This window comes from Eumetopias jubatus, unplaced genomic scaffold (assembly GCF_037043125.1).
Source record: "Eumetopias jubatus isolate StellerSeaLion01/CBP00866 unplaced genomic scaffold, mEumJub1_p1.0 scaffold_4, whole genome shotgun sequence".
NCBI lineage: Eukaryota > Metazoa > Chordata > Mammalia > Carnivora > Otariidae > Eumetopias > Eumetopias jubatus.
Genome location: NW_028274810.1, coordinates 54,736,339 through 54,762,782, shown reverse-complemented (window position 1 = coordinate 54,762,782; position 26,444 = coordinate 54,736,339). Strand labels below are relative to the sequence as shown.

At 41.9% G+C, this 26,444-nt stretch overlaps 1 protein-coding gene and 1 pseudogene across 1 annotated transcript in view; both read left to right on the top strand.

Annotated features, from left to right (window-relative positions):
* ROR1 (ROR family WNT receptor 1) overlaps positions 1–26,444 on the top strand; it is a 180,974-nt gene that overhangs the window by 134,014 nt on the left and 20,516 nt on the right. Inside the window, exons 6-8 of the mRNA XM_088022847.1 lie at positions 10,606–10,733; positions 12,838–13,155; positions 14,962–15,207. Of these exons, the coding sequence (XP_087878973.1) occupies positions 10,606–10,733; positions 12,838–13,155; positions 14,962–15,207 (692 nt within the window). The remainder of the gene's footprint in view (positions 1–10,605; positions 10,734–12,837; positions 13,156–14,961; positions 15,208–26,444) is intronic.
* LOC114212123 (large ribosomal subunit protein eL38 pseudogene) lies at positions 23,777–24,118 on the top strand (annotated as a pseudogene).

The following is a 26,444-nucleotide window of genomic DNA, read 5'->3' as shown; positions in this document are numbered from 1 at the left end:
TAGGGACACCTGGGTCGTTCAGTCAGTTGAGTGTCCAACTCTTGATTTTGGCTTGGGTGATCTCAGGGTTGTCCAGTCGAGCCCCACATGGGGCTCTGCACTCAGCGGGGACTCTGCTTCTCTCTCCTCTCTCTCTCTCTCTCTCTCTCTCTCTCTCTCTCTCTCTCTCTCTCTCCTCTCCCTCCCTCTGCCCCTTCCCCTGGCTTCTGCCCTTTCAAGCTGAACCTACCATCTTGGACCCCAATCTGCAGTCTTAGATCTCCAGTCCCACCATTTGCCACACTGCCCCTAACCACATCACTTTCTCGTGTCCCTTTGTTTTCAAGATAAAATCCAAGATTTGAGTGCACAGAGAAGGTAACGGAATATGGCCTGGACTCCGCAGGTTAAGACCCAGCCCTTGGATTTATCCTGCCCCCCCTCCTCCCATTGCTCCCATTTAGCCTTACTCTGCTTCTGACTCCGCTTACCTTGGCTAGCATACCACAGTCAATCCTTGAACAACAGAGGGTTGAACCATGGGTCTACTTCAAGGCAGGTTATTTTCAATAAATACAGTACAGCACTCACTATAAATATATTTTCTCTTCCTTATGATTTTCTTAATGTTTTCTCTAGCTTACTTTATTATAAGAATACAGTATATAACACCTATAACATATAAAATATGTTAACTCTTCATGTTATCAGTAAGACTTCTGGTCAACAGTAGGCTAATAGTAGTTAAGTTTTCAGGAATCAAAAGTTATACACAGGTTTTCAACTGTACAGTGTTCAGCTCCCCAGTGCCTGTGTTGTTCAAGGGCCAACTGTATTGAATCTGTGATTTGTTGAATTATTTCTCTTTTAAGCTGTCGCCTCCTCCAGAAGCCTTCCCAGCCTTAACTGGATGCCCCTTCTTTTATTCTCAGCCCACGGCTTCAACAAATTTGTTGGTTGAAGAGGAAGAGGAAGGGAAAGAGGGAGGGAGGGAGGAAGGGGAGAGGAACCGAGATTGTATTTATCACACTTATATTTCTCTTCTCCTAGACTGTAGAGCCCTGGTGAACAGGGATTATATTGTTGGTATCTGAATACCAAAAATAGGAGCCCCCTGCCCCCCACCAACCCACCCCTATTCCACATTTCTCCTTGAAGAACCCATTGGATTTCATAATCCTTTTTCAGAGACCTCTTGTCTAATAGATATCGCTGGTCTAATTACTATATTCCCATTCGGTGCATCACAAATCAATCCTTATTTTAACATGAATTTCTGCCACTACTACAATTTTTTAGACGTGTAAGATTCTAGACTTGACATGGGCACCTCTGGGTTGCCTTATTTTGGATCAGGGGTTGGGAACAGCATTGAATCCACCATTGCTTTTTATGGAGGCTGGTAGTCTTTCATAACTGCCATCCATAGAAGGGATGGGAAGCGAAGCTGAGCGGGACCAGAAAAGCAAGAATTAGGGATTGGGTTTAAGCCACTTCTGAGTGGCAATATGAAATTAAACCGTCCTAAGAAGTCCCTAAATTCCCTTTACCACTCTTTCCACAGAACTCCTCTTTTTTCAATCCACGACCAAAGTCATAAAAGGAAAGTGAAAAACAAATCAAAGCAATCCTAGTAACATTTGCGGTAGAAAATCTGACTAGATTATTATGTGTGAATTTCATATTCATCTAAACCCCTTTTAGTCTCAATGGGCAAATTTAGGGGTCGTTTGAATACCTGATATTTGGAGAACTGCCAAAAAACATCCGAAGAGCTTCTAATGAGACCTCGGCGGTGTGGGGACGAGGACGGAACCTGGGGGCTCCAAGTCCCCCCATGCAGTCCCAGCTCCAGCCTAAGGTTAGGGGCAGAGTAGGCCCTTCAAAGGGGGAAAAGTGAAAACACCCCAGGGCTTCTTAGAAGGTACAAAGCTAACCTACCACAAAAACCTCAGTAAATAGGAGAGGGCAAAAAAAAATCACTCATTCTTTTATTACTGATCTTCATATTCTTACAAATAGGTGCTAGGGCCGTCCTGTCATTTCAGATGTGTGTTTAAATAGGAATCAAATACATTACATGCATAATTTTCCCTCAAATCATATTTGTGAGATACAAGCCTGGGTAATTCTGCTCCTTGTCCAAAGTGAAATGCAACCCTTGTGTTTCCAAACATCGTTATGAAGCAAAGCCAACACCTTCCCATTTCTAAGTTGGACACAAGTAACTATTAACATGCTGCTCTGGAAACCATGACAGAACATTATTCATCTGTTTGTTTTAATGGTTCATGGCCAAGAAAAAAACTTTTAAAATTTAATTTTTTTAAAAGATTTTATTTACTTATTCTAGAGTGAGAGAGAGAAAGAGAGAGAGAGAGATCGGGGGGAGGAGCCCAGGGAGAGGGACAAACAGACTCCACACCGAGTGTGGAGCCCAACGGGGCTCAATCCCACGACCCCGAGACCACAACCTGAGCTAAAACCAAGAGTCAGACACTCAGCCGACTGAGCCACCAGGTGCCCCTTAAAATTTAATCTTTTAAAGCAAAAAGGTGATGTGAGAAAGGGCAAGGGACACTTTTGCTAAGGAAATAAATGTTAACAATTGTCAGTGTCCAGGTGTGGGAAACAGCCCGTGATACTTGACACCTCAGAATTTCTTGTGCTCCCAGAGGTGTTCTAGTGAGAGAAGGGATGGTAAGAGTTAGGTGAGTGCTCAGTCTGATAGATTGAGGTCTTCTCTGTGAGTCATTGCCCCTCTGGGTTGACGGGCCTGGATTAGCTTACTTTGAAAGCTGACCTTAAAGGTCAACTATGTTAACACATTATCCTTTTTGATGCCCACTTACAGATTGGTCTTTAGAGAACACAGTTTGTGAGATAAGTTTGGGATCACATATTTAACCCATAATCTCTTGGCCACAGCCAGCCTGAGGCAAAGTCTACTCTTGGTGCACCAGACACCTCCCCTTCCAGGACCCTCACCTTCTCTCCTTCATTCTGACCAGCTCTTTCCATGTCTCCACCTGTATTTGTCCTGATGTCCCTTCTCTGAGGGTGTGTAGTTATAGCTGATGATAATTAAACTATTTTCCCTCCTCCTTGTTTGTGGTTAACCAAGGGTGCTTCATGGCCCAAAGTCTTCTCAGGAAAAAGAAAGGGGTATAGGTGGTAACCTTTTAGACCACATCAGATTCTCATCTGTTCTTAAAGATTCCATGTCTCTGATCATTTATCCATATTGGAATAATTTTGCATTCTTTACTTAGATTCTTAGTTTTATCATGTGTCCCCCCTTTTAAATAAAAAATAGCAGATTTTTACCTTTAAGAAATGTGACTGGGGCACCTGGGTGGCTCAGTTGGTTGGGTGGCCTACTCGTGGTTTTGGCTCAGATCGTGATCTCGGGGTCCTGACTCAGCGTGGAGTCTGCTTGTCCCTCTCCCTCTGATCCTTCCCCCACTCACTCTCTCTCTCTCTCTTTCTCAAATAAATAAATACAATCTTTAAAGAGAGAGAGAGATGTGACTGTACCTCCCAAGGAGAACCCTGTTTCTGCGGTGGGAAGCTTTGCACCCAGACCCAAAGTTACTAGAGCTGGCCCTGGAGACCATGATGTGTGTGGATCTGCCATGGCTCTGTTTTAACTGAGCAGCTAATGTGTGTCCTGATTTACAAATTTATAAGGGATACTTCCCATCCACCTATGGCCGTGATGGTCTTTGGGCAGGCACTGGTAAATTATTATTGCTTCTCCAGAACAGATCATTTCATAGAGACCGAAAGCAGATTGGTGTTTACCAGGAGCTGGGGAGAGGGAGAAATAGGGAGTAACTACTAAATGAGTATGGAGTTTTATTGTGCTATGTGCATATGATTTGATACTAGATAGAGAAAAGAAGAAAGAAATTACTTCTAAATTGCTCACTGGAGCACAACTAGGGGTACTGTATCACACCTAGAGATACTTTGAGCTGTGTGATAGCTTTCCCTCAAACCAAAATTCAGAGCTTTGAGGGTAGGGAGTTTGATGTGATTTCATCTTCATGGCTCAAAATGGAGCTCTTAAGAGGGAGTGAGTGCGGTCAATTCACAAGTGGTGGATTAGTTCCTTGACTGCCATCTGTATACATGAGTCCACCATGCTCTGGGCTTGCAGGCCACTCTCTCTGGCATTCTCATGAAGAGCCATGAGAATCAGAACAAAGAAATCTGCTGCAGCTGTGTGAATTGCCCATTCTTACAGCAGATCAGTCTGCTTGCAAGCAACCCACAAAGCCACCCCCAAAACTTCTCCCCAGATCTGAAGGTGGAAATCCCAACCATTGACCCTCTCACCAGGTTTGGCAACCTTGTCCCTTGGGTATATAAAATTAATTTTTTTTAATTGAGGTGAAATTCACATAGCATGAAAACTAACCATTTTAAAGTGAGCCAATGGGTAGCAGTTAACATATCCACAATGTTGTGTTAACTACGACCTCTTATCTAGTGTCAAAATATCTTCATCATAGCAAAATAAAACTCCATACCCATTGAGTAGTTACTCCCTATTTCTCCCCCCTCCCCCACTCCTGGTAACCACCAATCTGCTTTCTGTCTCTATGAATTTATCTATTCTGGATATTTTATATAAAGGGGATCATTAAAATATGTGGCCTTTTGTGTCTGATCTCCCTTAGCGTAACGTTTTCAGGATTCTTCCATGTTGTAGCATGTTTCAGTACTTCATTCCTCTTTTTATAGCTGAATAATATTCTGTTGTGTGTACCTACCACATGTTGTCTATCCCTTCACCTGTTGATGAGCATTTGGAGGTTGTTTCCACTTTTTGGCTATTATGTATAGCGCTGCCATGAACATTTGTCTTCCAGTATTTGAGTACCTGTTCACTATTTTTTTTTAAGATTTTATAGTTAGCAAATTACCTTTATATCCATTCTCTTCCCAGTAAGGAGAGGCATGCATTTTAACTGGTCTTATTACCCCAAAGGGGAACTTTTTAGGGCGTAACTCATCCATAAGTCTGTTAGGCCTGTCCATGCTCCTGTGTAAAATGTGATGAGGAAGCAAGTGGTTTCCGGCATGGAGGATGCTTCTGGCATGTCGGTGGGCTAGCCTGGGACAGCCCCACATCTATCACATCTGTTTCAGGTGTTGGTCCGTCAGGCAGCAGGCCTTCTTTTCTACTTCTGAAGATCTGGAGGGGGACAGTTCTTGGCAGCCCCCTTTCCTTCATTCAACAGGGTTCCTGAGTTGTGTGCTATGCCGGGGGCCTTGAGGAGGGAAGCTGAATCAGACATGGTCCTTGCCTTAGAGTGGTGGTGAGACAGACACTAAGCAGACAAACAGAGCATGGAGTCAGAGGTGTGCAGGACGGCTGTGATTGTGATAAAGACGCTGGCTTCAGGGGAGGTCAGTGACGAACTTCCGTGGGGGACTTAGCATCTGGATCTTGAAGACAAGAAGGCACTCACAAGGTGAAAAAGAGAGTGGAAGGCATTCTAGGCCTCAGGAAGAGAGTAAGCCAGGCCAGAGGAACAGCGAAGTGCCTCCCCTGTTTTGAGACTAGCAAGGTCATTCGTGTCGCTAATATGATCAGGCTCATAGGCGTGACTGTCAGGAGGGGGGCTGGAAAAGTGGGGGGGGACTCGATGAGGAAGGGTCTCGGAGGCTGCAGTCAGGAAACTGAAGTGAGTGGGAAACATAATTTTAGGCAGGAAATGACCTGATTGTGTTCTGTGTTTGAAAAGATCACTTGTGACAAAGTGAATGATGACCCAGATGACAGAGATGCCCTGTATTGGTGAGTCCCACACACTCCATCCCCAGCCCACCTGCTGTGTCATCCTGGCACGAAGCTGGGCCCAGACCTAACTATCAAGTCAGGGAAGATTGCCTTCTTCCAGCACAGACCTCTCATCCGTTGCCCCAGCCTATACAGCTTCCAATAAAGATGAAAGTGCCCGCGGCAGCTAGCAGAAATCCATCTACACTAGGGTTTCCTGACCAAATAGGTCATTGCTCCTGGAAGTGTTTGAATTTAGTAGTCCAAGCCTCAAACAAGTAAGTGAATTGTTAGGGAAGGGAATTCCGCCACCCAGGGATAGGCCCAGAGGGAGTGTTATAAGGTTTGTTACAAAGATTAAATGAGGTCATCTGACGGCCTTCCTGACCCCCTCACCCCATAGCGTCTCCAGTTCCGTCTACACACAATAAGGTTCCCACCCTCCCCCATCCTATAAGATTTTTTTTTACTTTTTATTTTGAAATATTTTTATACTTATAAAAAGTTGCAAAAATAGTACAGAGAGTTTCCATATGTCCTTCATCCCATTCCTCCTAATGTTCATGTCTTGCAGAAACATAGTGCGATGATCAAAAGTAAGAAATTATTGGGGCGCCTGGGTGGCTGAGTAGGTTAAGCGGCTGACTCTTGATCTCAGCTCAGGTCTCCATCTCAGGGTCGTGAGTTCAAGCCCCGCGCTAGACTCCACACTGGGCGTGGAACCTACATTAAAAATAAAGGTAATAAATTATCGTTGGTATGATACAAACTAATTTACAGACTTTATTTGAATCGTGCCAGTTTTTTCCGTCATATTTAGGGTTTCTTTTTAAATCACATGACTAAGACAACCATTGAGTTCGTTCTCGTGTGTCCCTTAAATTAAGGCAGCCTTCAGAAAGCCTGCCCTCCCTGGAATCTCTGAGGAGAGCAGCTGTGGGCCTCTCATGGTCCAAAATCGGCACAACCCCATTTGGGCATCAGTGAGCAGTATTCTCCATCTTTTCACTTTCCCTACCCCACCCACCCACCCACCCTTTCTCCTCCTTTCCTTCTCCCTGCTCGCAAAACTACAGATAGTCTCCACATTCACATGCCCCATACCATGCAGTGTGCTTTTTCCATCATCAGAGTTCTCTGCTTTAGTCAACTGACCTGAGAAGTTGGCCCAGGAATTTGTAGCTGTTGATTTTCACTGTTGCTGTAAAACCGCCTTGGGTTGTGACTTGCAGTGGCAGCATTTCCTTTTCATTGGTCCTGGGTAGATACCCCTATGGCTACCACTCTTAGTAACTATCCCTCATAAGCTCTTTGGGGAGACCCCAGAGGTGGAAGGATATCGGGGTTGGCAACATGGTAACTAAATTACTTTATGAGTTAGACAACATGAGTCCCCAGCACAAAGCATCCCTGCTTCTTCACATCACGGTGAGGTCGCTGGCACATGTCAATGCAAAATTCCATTCACCCTTTCACAATGCACCCTCTTCCCCGCAGAAAGAACGCAGCCTTGGGGCATGCTCACTGCAAGTGCCCTTGCACTGTTGGCACTGTGTGCTCCATGTTTTTGAGTTTGCTCAGCAAAATTAATGATGAAAGAAGTGTGAGCTGGAGAAAAAAGCATAGAGCTGATGAATGTTGGAGGAGCATTGGTTTCCCTACAGCCAAAAGCCAGCAGGAAAAATGGAAAGCGTGAAAGGTGATTGTGACTCAATGTCCCAAAGAAAACCTTTTTTGCCACCCGGCACACACCAAGGCATCTTCACAACAGAAAGCCCCTGTGAGCAGTGCAAAAACCTTCATAAACCATTTGGAGGGAAGCTGTATACCACGGTGTACAAGTGCTAGTTTGGGCAAATCTAGCTCTTCTACTTGCTGTGTAAATTTAGACAAGTTCTCCACTCTTTCTGACCCTCAGTTTTCTCATCTGTAAAATGGGGATGATTACACCTTCCCCTTTTTTAGCAGGATTAAATGATTTAATATCAATTGTATGTGTAAGTGAAACTTAACAGTTCCTGGTCCAAAATAAAGGCTCATTTTAAAGTCTCTTATTTATCACTGGGCTGATTTAAAAGTAATACTCAAAACAGGACCATCATTATAGATCTGACAACATGGTGTAATGGCTTAAGCTTGTACTTTAAGTTTAAATCCAAGCTCCACCAAGAACTGGCTGTGTGAATTTGGGCCAGTTATTTCTCTGAACCTGAGTCTCTCCCTCTGTAAAACAAGGATAATAATGCCACATAAGAGACTACTTGGAAGAAAGCACTTAGCATGGTACCCAGCACAGAGAGTGGCAGACACTTAATAGAGGTTTGTTTTTCTAGCGCTGTGGTTCTCAACCACATTCAAATCACCTGAGAGCTTTTTTAAAAAGCATGCATGCCTCTGCCACATCCCCAGAGAGTATGATTTAGTAAGTCTGAGGTGGGGCTTAGGCATTGGTGTTTTCAAAAGCTTTCTGGGGAGATTCTTCAGAGCAGCCGGGGCTGAGAACTACCCCCTCGAAGATGACATTACACACTGTTTTTTTGTTCTGTTTTGTTTTGTTTTGCTTTTTATATCTGTCCCCAAAAGACTGGTCAGAATATCAGGAATTCTGGGCACAGTCAAAAGTTCAATACACCTGCACCTCTAAGCCCTTGATAAGAAATATGCAGCCAAGGAACTGCATTCTTTTTTTTATTATTATAAAAAAAAAGTATTCAAAGAGTCTTTTTAGAGTCTTGAACTGGAAAGGTGGTAAGAAGTTTAGCCTAAGCCTCACACATAAAATATGGGGACTCCCAGTAGGCTGGGGATTTATATCTGGGGTTAATTCCAGGGTTTTGTCCTCCCAAGAGATATAAATTGAGGCCTTGAGAGTTTAATGTGGGGGAGGAAGAAGTGTTCTCATAACGACACCTTAAAAGTCCAGGACTCTGCTAATGCCTAGGGATAGAAAAGCATCATCTGTAATAGCAGGGGGTGGTGTGGCTGTGCATTCTAGTCTCAGTACTTTGGTTTCCAAGATCCAAGGCTGGGTCATCGAGAAACTTCTTTCTCCCCATAGGTTTACAGTATTAGTTACCCAATAAAAGTGGAGTTAATTTTACAACCCAAGTAAAATTTAAGCCAAAAAGGCTTCAACATTACTCTAGGATTTATGAAAGTAAACATGTAGAGTGCTTGCAGGATTTTACAACATTAAAATTTCAATGTCTTCATGTCAGGTATGTGATATATTCATTTGTATGTGCACTTACAGGTTAAGTTTTTAAGAGCTTTGCAATGCAAACTGTTTTGGGAACTAAAGTGAAGATACTTCCCCCCCATCTCTACCTGCAAAAAGACTGTTAGAGTGAATAGGAAGTAGAGAGCTGCTGGAAACTGGTCTTTTAATGATCAGCTTTATCAAATTTTTTTCACCTGGTTTCCTGTTAGAGTGGGCTTTCTAGACTCCCACACTGAACCCCCAAGGAGGGATGTCTAGGGCCATCAGACTGACTAGAGTCGATTTTACAGAATAGGAGCTTAGTAAATAATTGCCCTTTAAATAAATGTCTTCTTTGGTAATCATAAATACTTCCATAATAAGCATGTGTTACCTCTGAGTAGCACTTTGTAAGAGCATTTACGTTGTTTGATAGGGTCCTCCTGACTTTCACTTATAGGGTAGAGAGGTCAATGATTATCTTCATCTTATAGATAAGAAAACCATAGCTCAGAGGACTCAGATTGGCTAAGGACGTGCAAATGTTAAACCCAGGAATACAATTTCCTTCTGACTTTGGCTCTAAAGTACTTTAACTTAGAAGAAACCGAAGAGGAAAACATATTTTTATTCAGACAATGTACTGATTCCAGCCATGTTAACAGAGGAGGAGCCTCCAGGGTGAGGTCAGCCCAGGAGCATAGCAAGTGGCCTTTTGTTTGGCTGTGGTCTGCTTTTGAGAACCAGCTGGATATTCTGTACTCTGGTGTCTTGTGCTTATGGTAGGCCCTCGTGGGATGTTATAGCCTCTAGCCTTTCAAGCTGAAGCTGCCATCTTGGGTCCAACCCTCCAGCCTTCGATCTCCAGCCATTTGCCACACTGATGCTAACCACACCATCTGGCATCCCCTCGTCTTCAGAATAAAATCTACTCCCCCTACTTTTTTTATTATTATCATTTTGAGGCAACAGATTTTTTAAAGATTATTTTTAAAGTTGTTGGAGATCACGAAACCACAATTTTCATTGACACATACTCTAGATTTCCTGGAATTTAGTGACTCATTTGAAATTGTGCAGCCCCTGGGTTGCCTAGACGTCTCTCTGCTGGGTAGAGATAATGGGTCTTAAGCAGTGAAGAGCCACGTAACTGCGCTGCCCTCTGGTTTCTTTCCAGCTGCACCCAGCTTCTCACCCCACAGAGCCTCCTAATTGACACATCAGTTGGAGTGGATCTTGTGGATAATGTACCCACGGCTTTGTAGCAAATGAAGCAGAAATAGTCTGTGCTTAAAAAACAAAAAACTGTAGAACATGTGCCCAGATTCCCAACTCATTTCCTCTTTACTTTTATAACTACATCACCACCAGCTGCGAAAATAAAAGTGCTTTCTCCCCTATTTAAGGATGACTTTGCGCTTAAGAATGATTCTCTGGGGGTGAAGGAAACTTGACCAACGTGACCAGCAGATGTTTTAAGTGATGGGTGGAACTGAGGAAAAGCCGGACTCCTTAGCCCTGCCTTGGGGCTACTGTGCTCAGCTTCTCCCCCTAGCGACTGTTTCGGACATGACACAGTGAGAGCCAACTGGATGTAAATGTATACCAGCCCCTAACGTTTGTGCTCTGTTTCTAGAGATGAGTTTGAAGAAGATGGATTCTGTCAGCCGTACAGAGGGATTGCATGTGCAAGATTTATTGGCAACCGCACTGTCTATATGGAGTCTTTGCACATGCAAGGGGAAATAGAAAATCAGATCACAGGTACGTAACACCAATGAAACTGTATTGATACCTTGTATAACTCTTTTTCTCACCAAATGTTTTCTTGAGCTTCTCTCTTGACAAAGGATTGGGCTAGGCATAGGGATTAGGAGCTGGACCACAAAGAAGCAGGAGATACGACCTTTGTGTTCTGTAATGTTCATTAGAATACTTTATTGAAGGTTGTTGCTCTTAGAGGAAAAGGGTGCTCTGAAAAGTCTCACATTCATTCAGACACTCGATAAAGATTATTAGTGTTTTTGGGCATACCAGGAACTGGATGGGGCACTGGGAATATGCCGGTGTGGTGAATAAGCCAGCTTACGTCACTGCCCTCCTAGAGGTTACTGCTTGGAGACAACATCGTGTAGACTGAAAGTCGTGTAAACTCTAAATCAATTTAGAGTCTAGAATTCTGGACACCAATACTGTGACTTTGGGGAAATCTCTTATTCTTCATGAAAATCTCTCTCTTCATCGGTGGAGTGAGTGATCAGGCAAGATGATCATAAGTCTCTTCCTGCTCTAGCCTTCTCTATTTTACCCTTCATGTTTCTGAATCAAAAGTATCTTTTTAATGGAAATCCAATAATGACACACTCTCTAGCATGCATGAGCAAAGCACTGTAGGTCACCTTGTACAATTTTGTACACCTGGTTCTGGTGGTTACAGCAGCCTTGTGTTTCTTCCATTCGTATAGGTATGCTCCGTTGCCACGTACACTTGCAAGCCATTAAAATTGCCTTTATGGGATTCTAATAAGGTTGCCAGCTTTAGCAAATAAAAATACAGGACACCCAGTTACATTTGAATTTCAGGTAAACAGTGGATAATTTTTTACTATAAGTATGTTCCAAATGTTTACCTGAAATTCAAAGGAAATGAAGTGCCTTGTAGTTTATCTGGCAACCTTAGGATTGAACAGACCTGAGGCAGGTGCACAGAACAGCAAAGCATCTAGAAACTATGTCCTGAGGAATATGAAGGAACTAAGAGGAGCCCAGGGGAGCTATTTAACCTAGAGAAGCAACTATAGAAAGCTGGATTTATCACCTGCTAAAGAACTTTCAGGAGGACGAACTCTGAAATGCCAGAGGACAGAAGCGGACTGACTAATGGGGAGGGGCTGTTGAAGGCACATTTCAACCTAATATAAGAACATCTTAACATATTTTTTCGCTAAGTATTCACAAAAATAAATGGGAGTTCCGATGTAAATGTTTCATCACCCACTTGTAATAATCATCTCTTAGACATTTTCAATGGACATCTGCTTGCTGGAAAATATTACAGTTAAAAAAAGCCACTTAATTTTGTGTAACCTGGCATTTCCCAAACTTGTTTGGCTCTGGAACCCTAGTTTCTCAAACACTATGACTATGCTACAGAGCAACTGTTCTGAGGAACATACATTGGGAGACAGCGCACCAACCACCCCCAGCCTGTCTCATGAGGTAAAGCTCCTTTCAGTGCAAAGGGAGGCAAGTACTCTTTCCGTACGCGGATGCCGAGCTGAGTAAGAAGTCAGGCTAAATGACCACTGATACGCAGCCTGGAATGACTGCATTGTGCTTTTTTGAGAACTTCCAAGAGAATTGCCTCATTTTCAGGAGATGGAATAGGGAATATCAGAGACACAAAGAAATTAAACAAGTTACCCAGAGTCACCCACCTCAGAGGCAAGACACAGAACCAAATCCTAGGATCAGGCTCTGCCACTGCAGACAGCAAGTTCTGCCCTGCAGCTGTCAAATGTTTTAGAAGTTTCATAAAACTAATAAAAAAGTACCGGATGAAACACAAAGTTCTGTTGCTTTGTAGTAAAAATGAAAAATATATTGTGCTTTAACCTAATTAATTCTTTTTATTAGGCAATGGTACATATGTAACTTAATCTTGTTTTTTTAGCTTTGTAGTCAAAATGATTTTTTTCCAAGCCAGTGAAAGTAAGCCTCTTGGACATCTGAACTGAATCTCCTCTTGACCTTGTCTGAGTGCAGCGGATTCCTTCCAATGTGTGTTTCTATCTGGTATCTGTTGACCAGATAACCAAAGGAGATCAACCCTGGCCCCTGGGAGTTAACAACTGTGTTTGTTTTCCAGCGGCCTTCACCATGATCGGCACCTCCAGCCACTTATCTGATAAGTGCTCCCAGTTTGCCATTCCTTCCCTGTGCCACTACGCCTTCCCGTACTGCGACGAGACCTCACCCATCCCGAAGCCCCGGGACTTGTGTCGCGATGAATGTGAAATCCTGGAAAATGTCCTGTGTCAAACAGAGTACATTTTTGCAAGATCAAATCCCATGATTCTGATGAGGCTGAAACTGCCAAACTGTGAAGATCTCCCACAACCTGAGAGCCCTGAAGCCGCAAACTGTATCCGGATTGGAATTCCCATGGCAGATCCTATCAATAAAAGTAGGTGGTAACTCCTCACCTTCTGTGCTGCCTGGGGGCCAGCAACCCCATGGCATAGTGAAAACTGGACCTCGATCTATAGCAAGGAATCTTACTGGTAAACAGGCAGATTACCTTCCAGTGGGCTAAATGTTGTGTGGGGGTGGAGCATTCAGTGGTGGATTAGATGCTGTCCCTATCCTCAAGAAGCTTCATGAAGATGATAATTTTTGAAGATGGTTGCTGGTTCTTCAGTGACTTAAATAGAATTGCCATTTGACCCAGCAGTGCCACTCCTGGGGGTACACTCACAAGAATTTGAAAAAGGGATCAGGCTCTGCCACACTTGCGTACAAGTTTTCATAACAGGTCTGTTCACAATGGCTGAAAGGTAGAAACAACCCAAGTGTCCATCGGTGGTTGAGTAGATAAACAAATTGTGGTATATCTATATAAGGAAATATGATTCACCCATAAAAAGGAATAAAATCCTGGGGTGCCTGGGTGGCTCAGATGGTTAAGCATCTGTCTGCCTTCGGCTCAGGTCATGATCTCCAGGTCCTGGGATCAAGTCCCACATTGGGCTCTCCCAGCTCAGCAGGGAGTCTGCTTCTCCCTCTCCCTCTGCCTCTCCCTCTGCTTTTGCTCTCTCTGTCTCTCTCTCAAATGAATAAATAAAATCTTTAAAAAAAAAAAAAGGAATAAAATCCTGTTACATGCTACAACATGGCTGAAACTTGAAAGTACTATGATAGCCAAAGAAGCCAGACACCATTGTATGATTCCATTTCTATGAAATATCCAGGATAGACAAACCCATGGAGACAGAAAGCAGATTAGTGGTTACCAGGGATGGGGTGGGGGGCTTGGGGAGTGACTGCTGAATGAGTATAGGGTTTCCTTGGGGGTGATACAGGTGTTCTGGAATGAGATAGTGGTGAAGGTTGCACAATATTTTGAATGTTCTAAATACACTAATGGTAAATTTTTTGAGCTGTATATTGTACCACAATTTAAAATACATATACATGGAGCTTGCCTCTATCCACTGTCCTCTCAACTCTGTTCCTCTATAACTTCCCATTCACCTAGAATTAAACTCACCAGTAGTTTTTTAGTTTCCTTTTGTAATTTAATATTATGCTATTAGTTAAATGCATTAATGCATCTAAAGTGCTTAGAACTATGCTTAGCACTTAATAATAGCAACATCTTCATTATTGCTATTATTTTATCATTACCCCTCCATATTTTGATTTATTTCAACTCAAAGGATTTTTGCAGTGCTTTCAAGTAACAGCCTTGTTGTCCCCTGGGAAGAGGACTTCCTTCTCAAAAAGACCCAGTCCTTCAGCACAGAGTGGCCCTAACTCCTATTAGAAACCTACACGCACTGTTCCTAGTGAACATTTTCCGGGAACTAGATTCTTTATCCCACGATTCATGTCTAAAGACATCAAGCAAAAATGGAAAGAAGAGTTCAGCTTGAACCTTTCCTGAACCATTCACTATGAAATTACTCCTGTGCCCCCGAGTCCCGCCCCCAGTTCTGATTTTTTTGTGTGTGTTCAGTATTAAAAATACTTGTGGAGGACTGGTTTTATTCTTGACGCATAAGCTTTAAATCCTCCCCGGAATGTAACTGCCAGGCAGGACCGGTGTCCCAGCCCAGCAAGCAGGGAGACTGCCCACATGGCCCCTGACCGGCAGGGAAGCCTTAGCCATGAGGTTAATTGCAAGTCCTTCTTCCAGAAACTGCTGTCTGGGAGCTCTAGCATCTCTTGTTTCTTTCTCACGGTTTGGGCCATTCTCCCTTCCGTTTTTCAGATCACAAGTGCTACAACAGCACAGGTGTGGACTACCGGGGAACCGTCAGTGTGACCAAATCAGGGCGCCAGTGCCAGCCATGGAATTCCCAGTACCCCCACACGCACACCTTTACCGCCCTGCGTTTCCCAGAGCTGAATGGGGGCCATTCCTACTGCCGCAATCCAGGGAATCAGAAGGAGGCTCCCTGGTGCTTCACCTTGGATGAAAATTTCAAGTCTGACCTGTGTGACATCCCAGCCTGTGGTAAATGCCTTTAACATATTCAGGGACTTTTAAAAGAGCCCCTCTCTGTCCCCCTGCCCTTAGCAGAATCGATAAGGGGGCAAAGGAGAGTGGTAGTGTTTGCTAGATCCCAAACTATGTTTCTGAGGCAGATAAACCTTGTTGCGTCTATATGAAACACCTTTTAGGGTACCAGCTCACACTCTCGGGGAGCAAGCTGCTTTATTCCCACAGCCATTGTGGTTAGTGGGTATAACAGGCACAAGGGAACCAGCTCATCACAATCAGTCATGTAGAAAAAGACATTGCCCTCCATGGTCCATGTCCATGTGCAGCCATTTTAGCACGACAGATGTACTGGAAGCCAAAAGAGAACTGTTTTCCCTTTGTCCTTGAGAACACTCACGAGGTAGGATGAATCTACAGGTGTTACTCAGTCGTCCAGGGCAGTGTGTAGCTAAACTGTGTCGTCTGTGGCATCCTTTTATGCCACAGAAGTGTGGGAAGAAAATGAAATTCCTGAATCAGTTTGTTCCATTTCCTAGAAAAATGTTTGGAGGGTAGGAGAAAGAGAATGAAAATAAGGGTGAAACCTGGAGTTTGGGACTGTTTTGGAACTGACTCTTCTTCCTGATCCTAGTTCTCATAGATGATGTCAACTGGGCTCTCCCGGCATAGAGTCCAGTGTCACTGCAGGGAAAGCCATAGCAGGAAAATGGACATAATAATAACATCCACCTGGGGGGTACTGGGAGAATAAATGCATTGTTAAAAAAAAAAACTCTATGATGTCTTGAAGATAGTAAATGCTTAACCAATAATATAGTCAATATATATAAAGAGGAATCTACTATAATTGGTATGTAGTCAACAGAGAAAGAGGAATGTTTGCTCTCAGTTTAGCAAATATTATTTGAGAGCCCACTGTGGAGCAGGGGTTTTGAAAGAGAAATAAAATGTGATTCACATTACAATCACAATGCAGTGCGTATGATGCAATAGAAGTTAGCACGAATGTTATGGAACAAAGAGGAAGCTAAAACATACTAAAGAGGCCCATAAGAAGAAGTAATAAAAATGTTAAAAAGAAACTTTAGTGATGAAAATGTGGGTAACTGTTATTCTATAATTTCATTCTTATGTGTTACCTGTTACTATATTGTCTTCTCTTGCAAAATGATTTTATGGGTGGTTAAACATGCCAAGCTGGAGAAAGAGGTGACCAGACGCCTTTTGTATTGCTGGGCTTTAAAATGCCTTCATATACAGCATAAAGAACAAATTATGAAGTAAAACTCTTCCAGAGCCACCGTTGGAAACTTCAAAGCAAATTATCCGGTATTTTTTAAATGGTGTGCCCTTAATAATTCATGAATTTTCCCACATGCTATATTCAACGCTAATAGGAAAGGAATTAAAATAAAATGTAGATTTATAATCATTTACTTCGTTGTCCACCATTTTTCCTAAACCAGATAAGGTACAAAGATCTATAAGAGAGTCAAGGATGAAAAGCATCGCTAACTGAGCACCTTCCATGTGTCAGGCATGGTGCTTGAGGCTTTCATAGGCTTTATCCTTGCCCTTCCACTGTGATGGGTATTGTTAACCCTTATGTTGCTGACGTTACACCCAGCTACCTAATGGCATGTCTGTCTGACTCCAACCTCATCTTCATGCTACTCTACCATGTTATCTCAGAATACTGACATGTGTCCTTAAGGAGACCAAATGAATTATTTCAGGAAAGAAACACATTGTACGTTCCTCTCTGGGTAAAAGCAATTGTCCTTTGGGTAACTTCTGACCTTAATTTCCAACTAGAAGTAGGGGGGTAATTTGTTCATAAACTGGATGATTTGTTGATAAGCTGATTCAAGCTTTATTACAATTAGTTTAGTTTAGTCAAAACTCTAAATTACACCTTAAAAAGTATGGTTTTCATTTCAGTTACCTTCCTGAAGCAATCAGAACAAATACAGACTCTGAGGGATGAAAGAAATCCTTAAGCAGTCTTTCAGACTGTGGATAGAGAGAGAAAGATCACTTACATCTCACAAAACACTTACCATGTGCCTGTACAGTGCTCCACACTTTACATATTCCTGTGCATTTAAAACTCATATCCACACTGGAGGGTAAGTGTTAATGTAGTCCACTGAGGTTCAGAAGGGCTAAAGGACTGGTCTACATCATACAGATGATGAGATTGGACCAGAACCCTCCTCTATCTACATGTAACTCTGACCAAACTCAAAGCTTACAGCTCTTTTCCCCAGACACGCTGCTAGTTCCCATTTAAAGATTTTTTTCAGAAACAGATAAAAGAATGACAATAGGCTGCACCTCTGGATTCTAGTATACGGATTTTCATAGTATGCTATGACATCAAAAAGTGTTCCCTTACCGATGAGGAAGTCCACCCTTGTATTACTCTGTATTAGCGTAGTATTAATCAGTACACTGATGTTAGAAACCCTGAGACCCTTTCTTTCTGAATATCAGTCCACTGAGGACAAGTTAACATTCTGACCACTGGTTAGTTCTCGTCATGTGAGAGATAAATTTAGATGAATGCTAAATCTAGAGATGACAAGGCAGTTTTCGCCACTTACAATAATTTTTATCAAAAAGAGCGTCTTCATTTCATGTTGAAAGGAAACAGTTCCTCTTGAATTCTTCAAGCCAAGCCACAAGTACATCCATTAAAGGCACAGGGAATCCTTGACATTGATCAAGAAGCAGCTGCTGGGAGGCCAGTGGGTCCCCAAGGGGGAATTAAAGAAGAAAGCAGGTTGGCATCAGCTGTTGTCATTGGGCAAGGCTTCTCGGAATTGCCCCTCAATAGACCACCTCTAGCAACTTAGTCATAATAGCATAACACTTCCTGTGAGCATTGATTTTCTTTCTCTTTCATTCTTATAAAAATTATGAAAGAGAAAGTAGGAATTTCCTGCTCTCTTTTACCATATGAGAAAACCAAGGCCCAGGGAAGTGGTAGGACTTACCCAAGATCACCAATCAACAAATAGAAACCAGGTCTCCTACTTCTCAGACCACTCACTGCTCTTTGTTCTGTACCAATGCTTCCCAAACGGCAGAAGTTTTGTCTCCCAGGGAACATTTGACAATGTCTCAAGATATTTTGGTCACCATTCCTGGTTGTGAGATATTACTGGCCTCTACTGGGTGGAGGCCAGAGATGCTGCTAAAACAAGCTAAATGCACAGAATGACCCATACAAAGAATTATCCAGCCCAAAATGTCAACAGTGCCAGGGTGGAGGAATGCAGAAACTGGTTAGGAATTATACAATTTAAACTATAGAATAACAATAACATTAAACAATAATTGCCATTTATTGAGTGCTTACAATGAGCCAAAGACCAAGAGTTTTTTATGCATTATGTCATTTATAATAGTCGTATAGCCCTGTGAGTTGGGTTTTATTCTACCCAAGAAGAGAAAACTGAGACTTAGAATAAGTAACTTGTCCGAGGCCACATGGTTAATAAGAATTGAACTAAGGACTCAAACCTAGAGACGGTATGTGTGTGTCTGTTGGATGGATGGATAGATAGATAGATGATAGGTAGATAGATAGATGATAGATAGATAGATAGATAGATAGATAGATAGATAGATAGATAGATGATAGATGATAGATAGATGATAGATAGATAGATAGATAGATAGATAGATAGATAGATGATAGATAGATGATAGATAGATGATAGGTAGATAGACAGATGATAGATAGATAGATGATAGATAGATGATAGGTAGATAGATAGATGATAGATAGATAGATAGATAGATAGATAGATAGATAGATAGATAGATAGATGATAGATAGATGATAGATAGATAGATGATAGATAGATGATAGATAGATAGACAGACAGACAGATAGATAGATGTTGAGAATAACGTTTCATCTTACCCTGAGCTGAAAGCTTGTGGGGCAGATTTGAAATGAGTCCTTTTCCTTCTGCCTCCCAAATGGGATGGAGTCCCTACATTCTTTAGTTAAGTCAGAGTTAAGGAGATTTCAAAATCTCCATGTGGTGTCTCATTTGCCTACCAATAACTTGTTTTCATTTCAACCAAGTAAGGCTAAAAGAAGTATAGGCCTAATTAAATGCAGAATGTGAGCCTTTGTTGTACTTTGTAAAGGCATTTGAGAATGGCCTACCACCGACCGTCTTATCAGCAAACTTTCACTCTAAGACAGAACATAAAATTAAACACAACCAAATATGTCTGGTGTGAACTCTGGGGATTGGCTCTGCTAGGACACTGTGCTTGTGTCCAAGTAGTGCTGGGAGGAAGTGAAAGGACCAAAGATATTTTGGGCAAGACCTGACCTGTCCTTGACCTCTCATCCTCCATGTCATTCACTGAAACTCAATATATGTTGAGCTTCTACTATGCTTCAGACTTTGTGAATAGGGTAGATCAAAGCATGCCCTCGTGTAGCTTACAATCTAGTGAAACAATCAGATGGAAAAAATATGAATCACATTAAGCACGTTAACTTAATCACGTTAAGTTCCCAACATTTATGTGCGCTGTCGTGCACTTGGCATTTTCGTGATGACTGTTGTCTGTTCTTTAACACCAGCCTCTGGCCTATGATTTAGTTAATGCTTAATAAAATGTGTTCAGTGAATGAATCCTCATAATCACCACAGGGTAAAGGTATCCTTTCCATTTTACTGATGGAGAAGTAGAGGCAATGTTGTTTTTCCTCCAGCCAACATTCAAACCAGGTCCAGAGGACTGTAGGTACAGTCTTCTGTCTACCATGGCACAACTACCTAAAGAACAAATTCTAGATGATTCAGAGGAATAAACATTCCTTTCTCGTTTTCCTCTTTCCTTTGATCATTATGGATTCTCTAGATCTTTGGGATGCTGTCCATTGATTTTCTTGTTTGCAGCTCCACACATGCAGGGGTGGAACCCCCAGCCACAAAGGCATCTTCTCTGAGAGACCCTAGGTGCTCCACTCAGCCTCAGCCCCGATGAGGACTAGCTCCACGCGAGGCTCGCAGCGTTTGCCCATTTCCCGTTAAATCCAGCTCTCCTCCTTCCCGGCAGCCCCAGATCCCCAGTCCTCAGAGTTGGCCATTTTCCCTGAGAGCCTGCCTGCAAACCTTCATTCACTACGCCTTTACCTCTAGTCACTGTGGCCACCTTCCAAGCCAAATACTGTGGGTTGGGTGGAAACTACGTTGAAAAAGAAACATTTGCCTATGTTCTTTCCAACTGGCACCTAGGCACACCTCCCAGGTTCACAGTTTCACTGTAGACCTTATCATTGCTTTCTGACACGGCCCTGGGGGCAGAACTGTGGAAAATGCCTGTTTCTCTGGGAGCAGCTTTGGCAGGATCTGGCCATTTCACTTCTACCACGTGGCTTCTCTTCTTTCTCTCTCCCTCACTAACTGAGGTCCCCCATTTGTTCCTCTCTTGACTTGTATGGGGAGGCCGAATCTTGATTGTATTAGTGCCTTCATAATCGAACCTCGGCCCTTTATTTTACTCTAGATTAAGTCCAGAGGCCACATTTCTTCCACCAGCCAGGCTGGCATGCCTGAGAGACCTCAATAAAGGGTCTCTCCCTCTACCAAACAGCTAGAACTTCCAAGCAGTGGCATGGTTTTGACTCCTTGACCAGCATCCCTGCAGAGTGCCCACCAATAAGAAAAGTAGGGGGCCATTTTGGCTCCACTGGCAGTTTTCATACCTGGCCTATACTTTCGTATTTCCTGTTAAGTCCTTGGCTTACAACAGTTTGCCAAAGGGCACAGCGCCCAGTTCTGTGCCTGAATAGCCCTGACTTGTCCCATAACCTTACAAACACTCGCCCTGGGTTCTGCTTTGTCACAAACCATTTTCTACAATGTGGTGGTTTACAGTTCAGGGCAAGGCAGATGTTTTCCAGATTGCGAACGCTGCAGTTTTTAACTCACTCTGTCAGCAGCCTTCTCCCATATTTCATAGAAGACCTGTTGTAAGGCAATTTGTCTTTCAGCCATTTCTTCAAACCAAAATTGAACATTACAGTGAATGGGATGGTGGGGAGGGGGGATGGAGGGAGGAATAGAGCACGGCTTTGTATGGTTTGAAGTTTTCCGGAAGAGTTATTTTTATGCTACAGAGATTTTTCAAGATGTACTTTATTCTCCAGTCTCTATACATTTTCGGCAAAGTAAAGAACAATAGTTACCCCAAACTTATAAGGAAGTCATGTTCCATAAACATTTTTAACCATAAAATAATTTTTTCTCAAAGATTTTTTTTTTTATTGTTCTCAAAATATATTGAGTCATGTATCCAGTGTGTCAGCTGCTCTAGCAACAAGCTTTGGGAAGCTCTTAACTCTTTTGGCCCACCACCATGCCAACGGGAAGGGCTCCTTGTCACTTTAACCCTTTGGTGATGCAATTCTGATATAAGACCACAACGATCTTTGATATTGGCTTTGTATCAGCCACGGTTCTGTCATGAAACAAAAGGCACAAGCAAACACACCGTGGAGAATTTTATAAAGAGACTCTTTATGAAGGTGTTGGCAGAATTAGGGGAAACCAATAAGGTGAAGAACCCAGGCCAGCAGAAGTGGGGGGGGCATTACCGTCCTAGGCTTGAAGAGTGAAAGGAATGATTAGTTACCTTACGTTATGGAGTGAAAGGAATGATTAGTTACCTTACCTTATGGAGCAGAGCTGAGAATGAAAAGAGGGCCGTCCAAAGGCTGTGGCCTTTGGAGGAGGGAGGTAGCCAGTCCTCTGCAATTCGGCAAGGAGGCAGCCTGGAAACAAACATGGCAACCCATATTCTTCTTGCCCTGGGCAGTTCTTCTTGTCCCTCCAGTGTCTCCCATTGGCCCAATCTAACTGGAAGCCAGAGGGCAAGGGTGCCCATTGATACCGTCCTTAGGAGTCAGCCTCAGCATGGAGCTGAGGAGAAAAGGACTGATACTGGATCTGAAGACACTCAGGGAAAATATTCAATCGCTAGCTTTAAATCAGTTGCTTCACAAGAGAGCCAAAAGTACAATAGGGACCTAAATAAGGTATGTAGACTCAGTTTATAAAATCAGAGAATGTTGAGGGGAACCATTGAAGTCATCCAGCCTCTGTTTGAACATTGCCAGAGACCTTCAGATACAGGGACATCTCACCACCCTGAAGAGGTTATGGGATGGCTCCCACTCCTTAAAATCTGCATTTGTAAGTCTGAAACAAAAACTTATATGGGAAATCTCCTGATGTTAAAAAAATGGTGGCCATGAATTCAAATTAAAACCTAATAAGGAACAAGTCTCTGTATTACATCCAGTCTGTAACCTCTGGTATCATTTATCATCCAAATTTGAAGGTACCTATCACATCCTTCATTCAATTTTTAATTTGGTCTAAAGAGCATGTAGCTCTTTCAAACTTTCCTTACTCATCTTCCTTTTCCTCTGAATGTTTCTTGTTTTTTTAAAGCCTTTCTTAGAAATGTTGCTCTTAGAAGACACCTTTTTTGGTGTTTTTAAACCAGCGAAGGTAGAAGAAGACCGTGATGCTTTTGATCATCATTCAGTATTGCCAATGAAGGTACTTTTTTGCTAAAAGTACCATATATAACATTTTTTGGAGCAATTTCATTGTACTGTTGCTGAATCCAGCTGAACCTTCAAGTCTTCATTAAAACTTACTAGACTTCTCTTTCCCTCTTTTTTTTTTCTTGGTTTTGTTACACCAAAAATTATTTAGTAGATTTGCTTAATCATTGGCTTCTTTAAACAAGAGCTTTAACCTAACTGCAAGCTATAATATTTATTTGTAAAATTTAAACTGTTGGTTTGGGGTCATTATTTTAGCCTGCTTTGTATGAGCCTCTACAATTTTATTTCTATAGGGGCACCTGGGTAGCTCAGTCAGTTGGGCATCTGCCTCCGGCTCAGGTCATGATCTCAGGGTCCTGGAGCGAGCCCCTCGTTGAGTTCCCTGCTCGGTGGGGAGCCTGCTTCTTCCTCTCCCTCTGTCTGCCACTCCCCCTGCTTGTATACTCTAGCTCTCTCTCTGTCAAATGAATAAATATTTTTTTTAAATTTAGAAATAAAAATAAAATTTTATTTCTATAGTCAGATATCTTTCCTAGATTTGGGTCATTTTCAAGTTTGATAAATATGTCATCATCGAGTAGTTGATGATAATGTCAAACAGGCAGGTTCGCTCAAGCTTAGCTCTCTACAATTTGAGGTTGATTTGCTGATTAACACCTTTAGGGTACAGGCACATGGTAAATTACAAATCTATATAATGATGTTATTATCTAGCCCTCCATCTTTGGTCCATAAAGATATCATGGGTCACTTGATCAGATGTCTTGCTGAAAGTTTAAATGTGCTTGGTCTACCACTCTAAAATAATCCTATCAAAATGAAAGAGATTTAATTTTATAAAACCTATTGAATTTTGGCACTTAAAGATTGGCCCAATTAAAAAGTGGGCAAAGGACTTAAACAGACATTTCTCCAAAGAAGATATACAAATGGCCAACGGTATATGAAAAGATGCTCAAGGGGCTCTGAACGGGGCACTGAGGGGTAATCCGGGGTAATCCACGATTGGGTGCCGGCCGCGTGCTCCCGTGCGCCCCCCGTAGCCATGCCTCGCAAAATCGAGGAAATCAAGGACTTTTGCTCACGGCCAGGCGAAAGGACACCAAATCCGTCAAGATCAAGAAAAATAAGGATAATGTGAAGTTTAAAGTTCGGTGCAGCAGATACCTTTACACCTTGGTCATCACGGACAAGGAGAAGGCAGAGAAACTGAAGCAGTCCTTGCCCCCAGGTTTGGCAGTGAAGGAGCTGAAGTGAACCTGGCCCACTGATTTGAACTGTATTAAAGTTTTAAAAATTAAAAAAAAAAAAAAAGATGCTCAATATCATCAGGCATTAAAAAAATGCAAACCAAAACCACAATGAGACATATGATCCAGGAATCCTACTTCTGGATATATACCCAAAAGAACTGAATGCAGAATCTCAAAGAGATATTTGTACACCCATGTACATTGCAGCATTATTCACAATAGCTGAGAGGTGGAGCAAACCCATCGATGGATGAATCCATAAAGTGGTATATACGTACAATGGTATATTATTCAGCCTTAAAAAAGAAGAAAGTCTGACACATGCAACAGCATAGATAAACCTTGAGGACACTTTACTGAGTGAAAATAAGCCAGTCATAAAAACCCAAATACTGTATGAGGTATCTAAAGTAATCAAATTCATAGAAACAAAAAGTAGACCGGTTGTTGTCAGGGGCTAGAGGGAGGGGGAAATGGGGAGTTATTGTTCAATGAGAATAGAGTTTCAGTTTTCCAAGATGGAAAAGTTTTGGAGATCTGTTGTACAACAATGTACATATGCTTAGCGCTACTAAACTGTACACTTAAAAATGGTGAAGATGGTAAATTTTGTTAATTTTTTTACCATAATTAAATTTTTTTCAATAAAAGGAAAAGGTTAGCCCAACTCTTTCCTTTTATAGAGGAGAAAACTGAGGTCCTAAGAACTTATAGAAACTTAATGAACTCATGTGGATTCTAGTTACTAAGATTTTTCTCAAGTGCTCACAAATGAGCACTTATTGTGGTTAAAACATTGTGTACTGTGGTTAAAACATTTGCTGAAGAGGGGCACCTGGGTGGCTCAGTCGGTTAAGCATCTGCCTTTGGCTCAGGACATGATCCTGGGGTCCTGGGATTGAACCCCACATTGGGCTCCCTGCTCAGCAGAGAGCCTGCTTCTCCCTCTCCCCCTGCTGCTTTGCCTGTTGTTTTCTCTCTCTCTCTCTCTCTGTCAAATAAATAAAATCTTAAAACACAATATTTGCTGAAGAGAAGAATTTTAATCACTATATATGGCCAGAGTCTTTTTAAGAATTAATTTGAGAATACATAATACAGGTCATCTTCTTGATGTTTCCATCATTGAATTGAGAGACCTAATGGTGGACCTAGCATGCCAACTGAAGACCTAGTTAACACCTTTTCTCCTTTGGCTTCCAGGCATGTGTTTAAATATCACTGGTGCGGGCTCCTATCTGCTACAGACCCAGTTACTTTGTAATTCTCGAATAATAGATGATAGCAATTCCTACTTGTTTTCTATGGTTTTTATTTCTTTTTAGACAAAATTATAATTTAACATTTATTTATTTATGTATTTATTTTGGGGATTCTAAGGTTCTATAAGATTTCTTCCCCACCTTTGCCATATTGAAGATCTAGGGATTTTTTTGTTTTAACTCAAAGTAATATCCCAGATGATGTTTCACTTTATGAAAGTGCCTTTTGAATAAGAAATCATGTTTACCTTGTTTTAAGCCCTAGGATAAGAAAGGAGTATTTTCTCCATTATATTTAATTACTAATCAAAGTATTGAATATCTTTATAAAAATAAAATAGGAATGTCAGATGTGAACTGTGATACCAAATTGTTGATTTTTAAAAGGAAATTAATCATGTGATCCAGACTAAATAGTTGGTTTCAAAAATCCCAAGTATTTAACTTGATGTAACTAATATGTGCATTTAAATTCTAAACAGTTATTTCGAAGTATTAGAAATCTTCGCCATTCTAATTTTCCACCAGGTTTCTTTGTAATGCACTGAGGGTGTCCATTACCCTTTAAAGTGAATAGTAAGAATAGTGTCCATTGTTCTAATGTGATTCTGTTTAATAGTGTAATCCCCACCAGATATTAGCCCTCATTAAAGGGAGCCTTGGAATCTTAAGGAGAATGATGAAGAACAATTCCATACAGTATTTTAATTTTTATTAGTTATATAATTTTGAAAGCATAGAAGCCTTGAAGGCAGACAGGCTTGCATTCCAACCCAGACTCCACCACTTTCTGGCTTTGTCAAATTATTTGTTCTGTCTTAGTCTTAATTCGTCTACATGTAAAATTGAGATGACACCAAGTACATGGTTAAAGTGCTGAATAAAAATGCAAGGCTGTTAAAAAGAGGTTGAGCAAATGTTAGTTTTCTAATTTTCCATGAGTAAGGTTAGTTGTTCTGTGGAATGTTTTTAATGTGAAGTTTTTTGAGCCAGACTGACTCCCTTCTGGCCTAATGCGGAGAGAGGTGTGTGGGGAAGTAAGTGTGGTGTATCACAGGTTGACAATAGGCTGAAATTCGTTTTCAGTCACTTCCAACATGGCCACGTATTGTTCTGCTT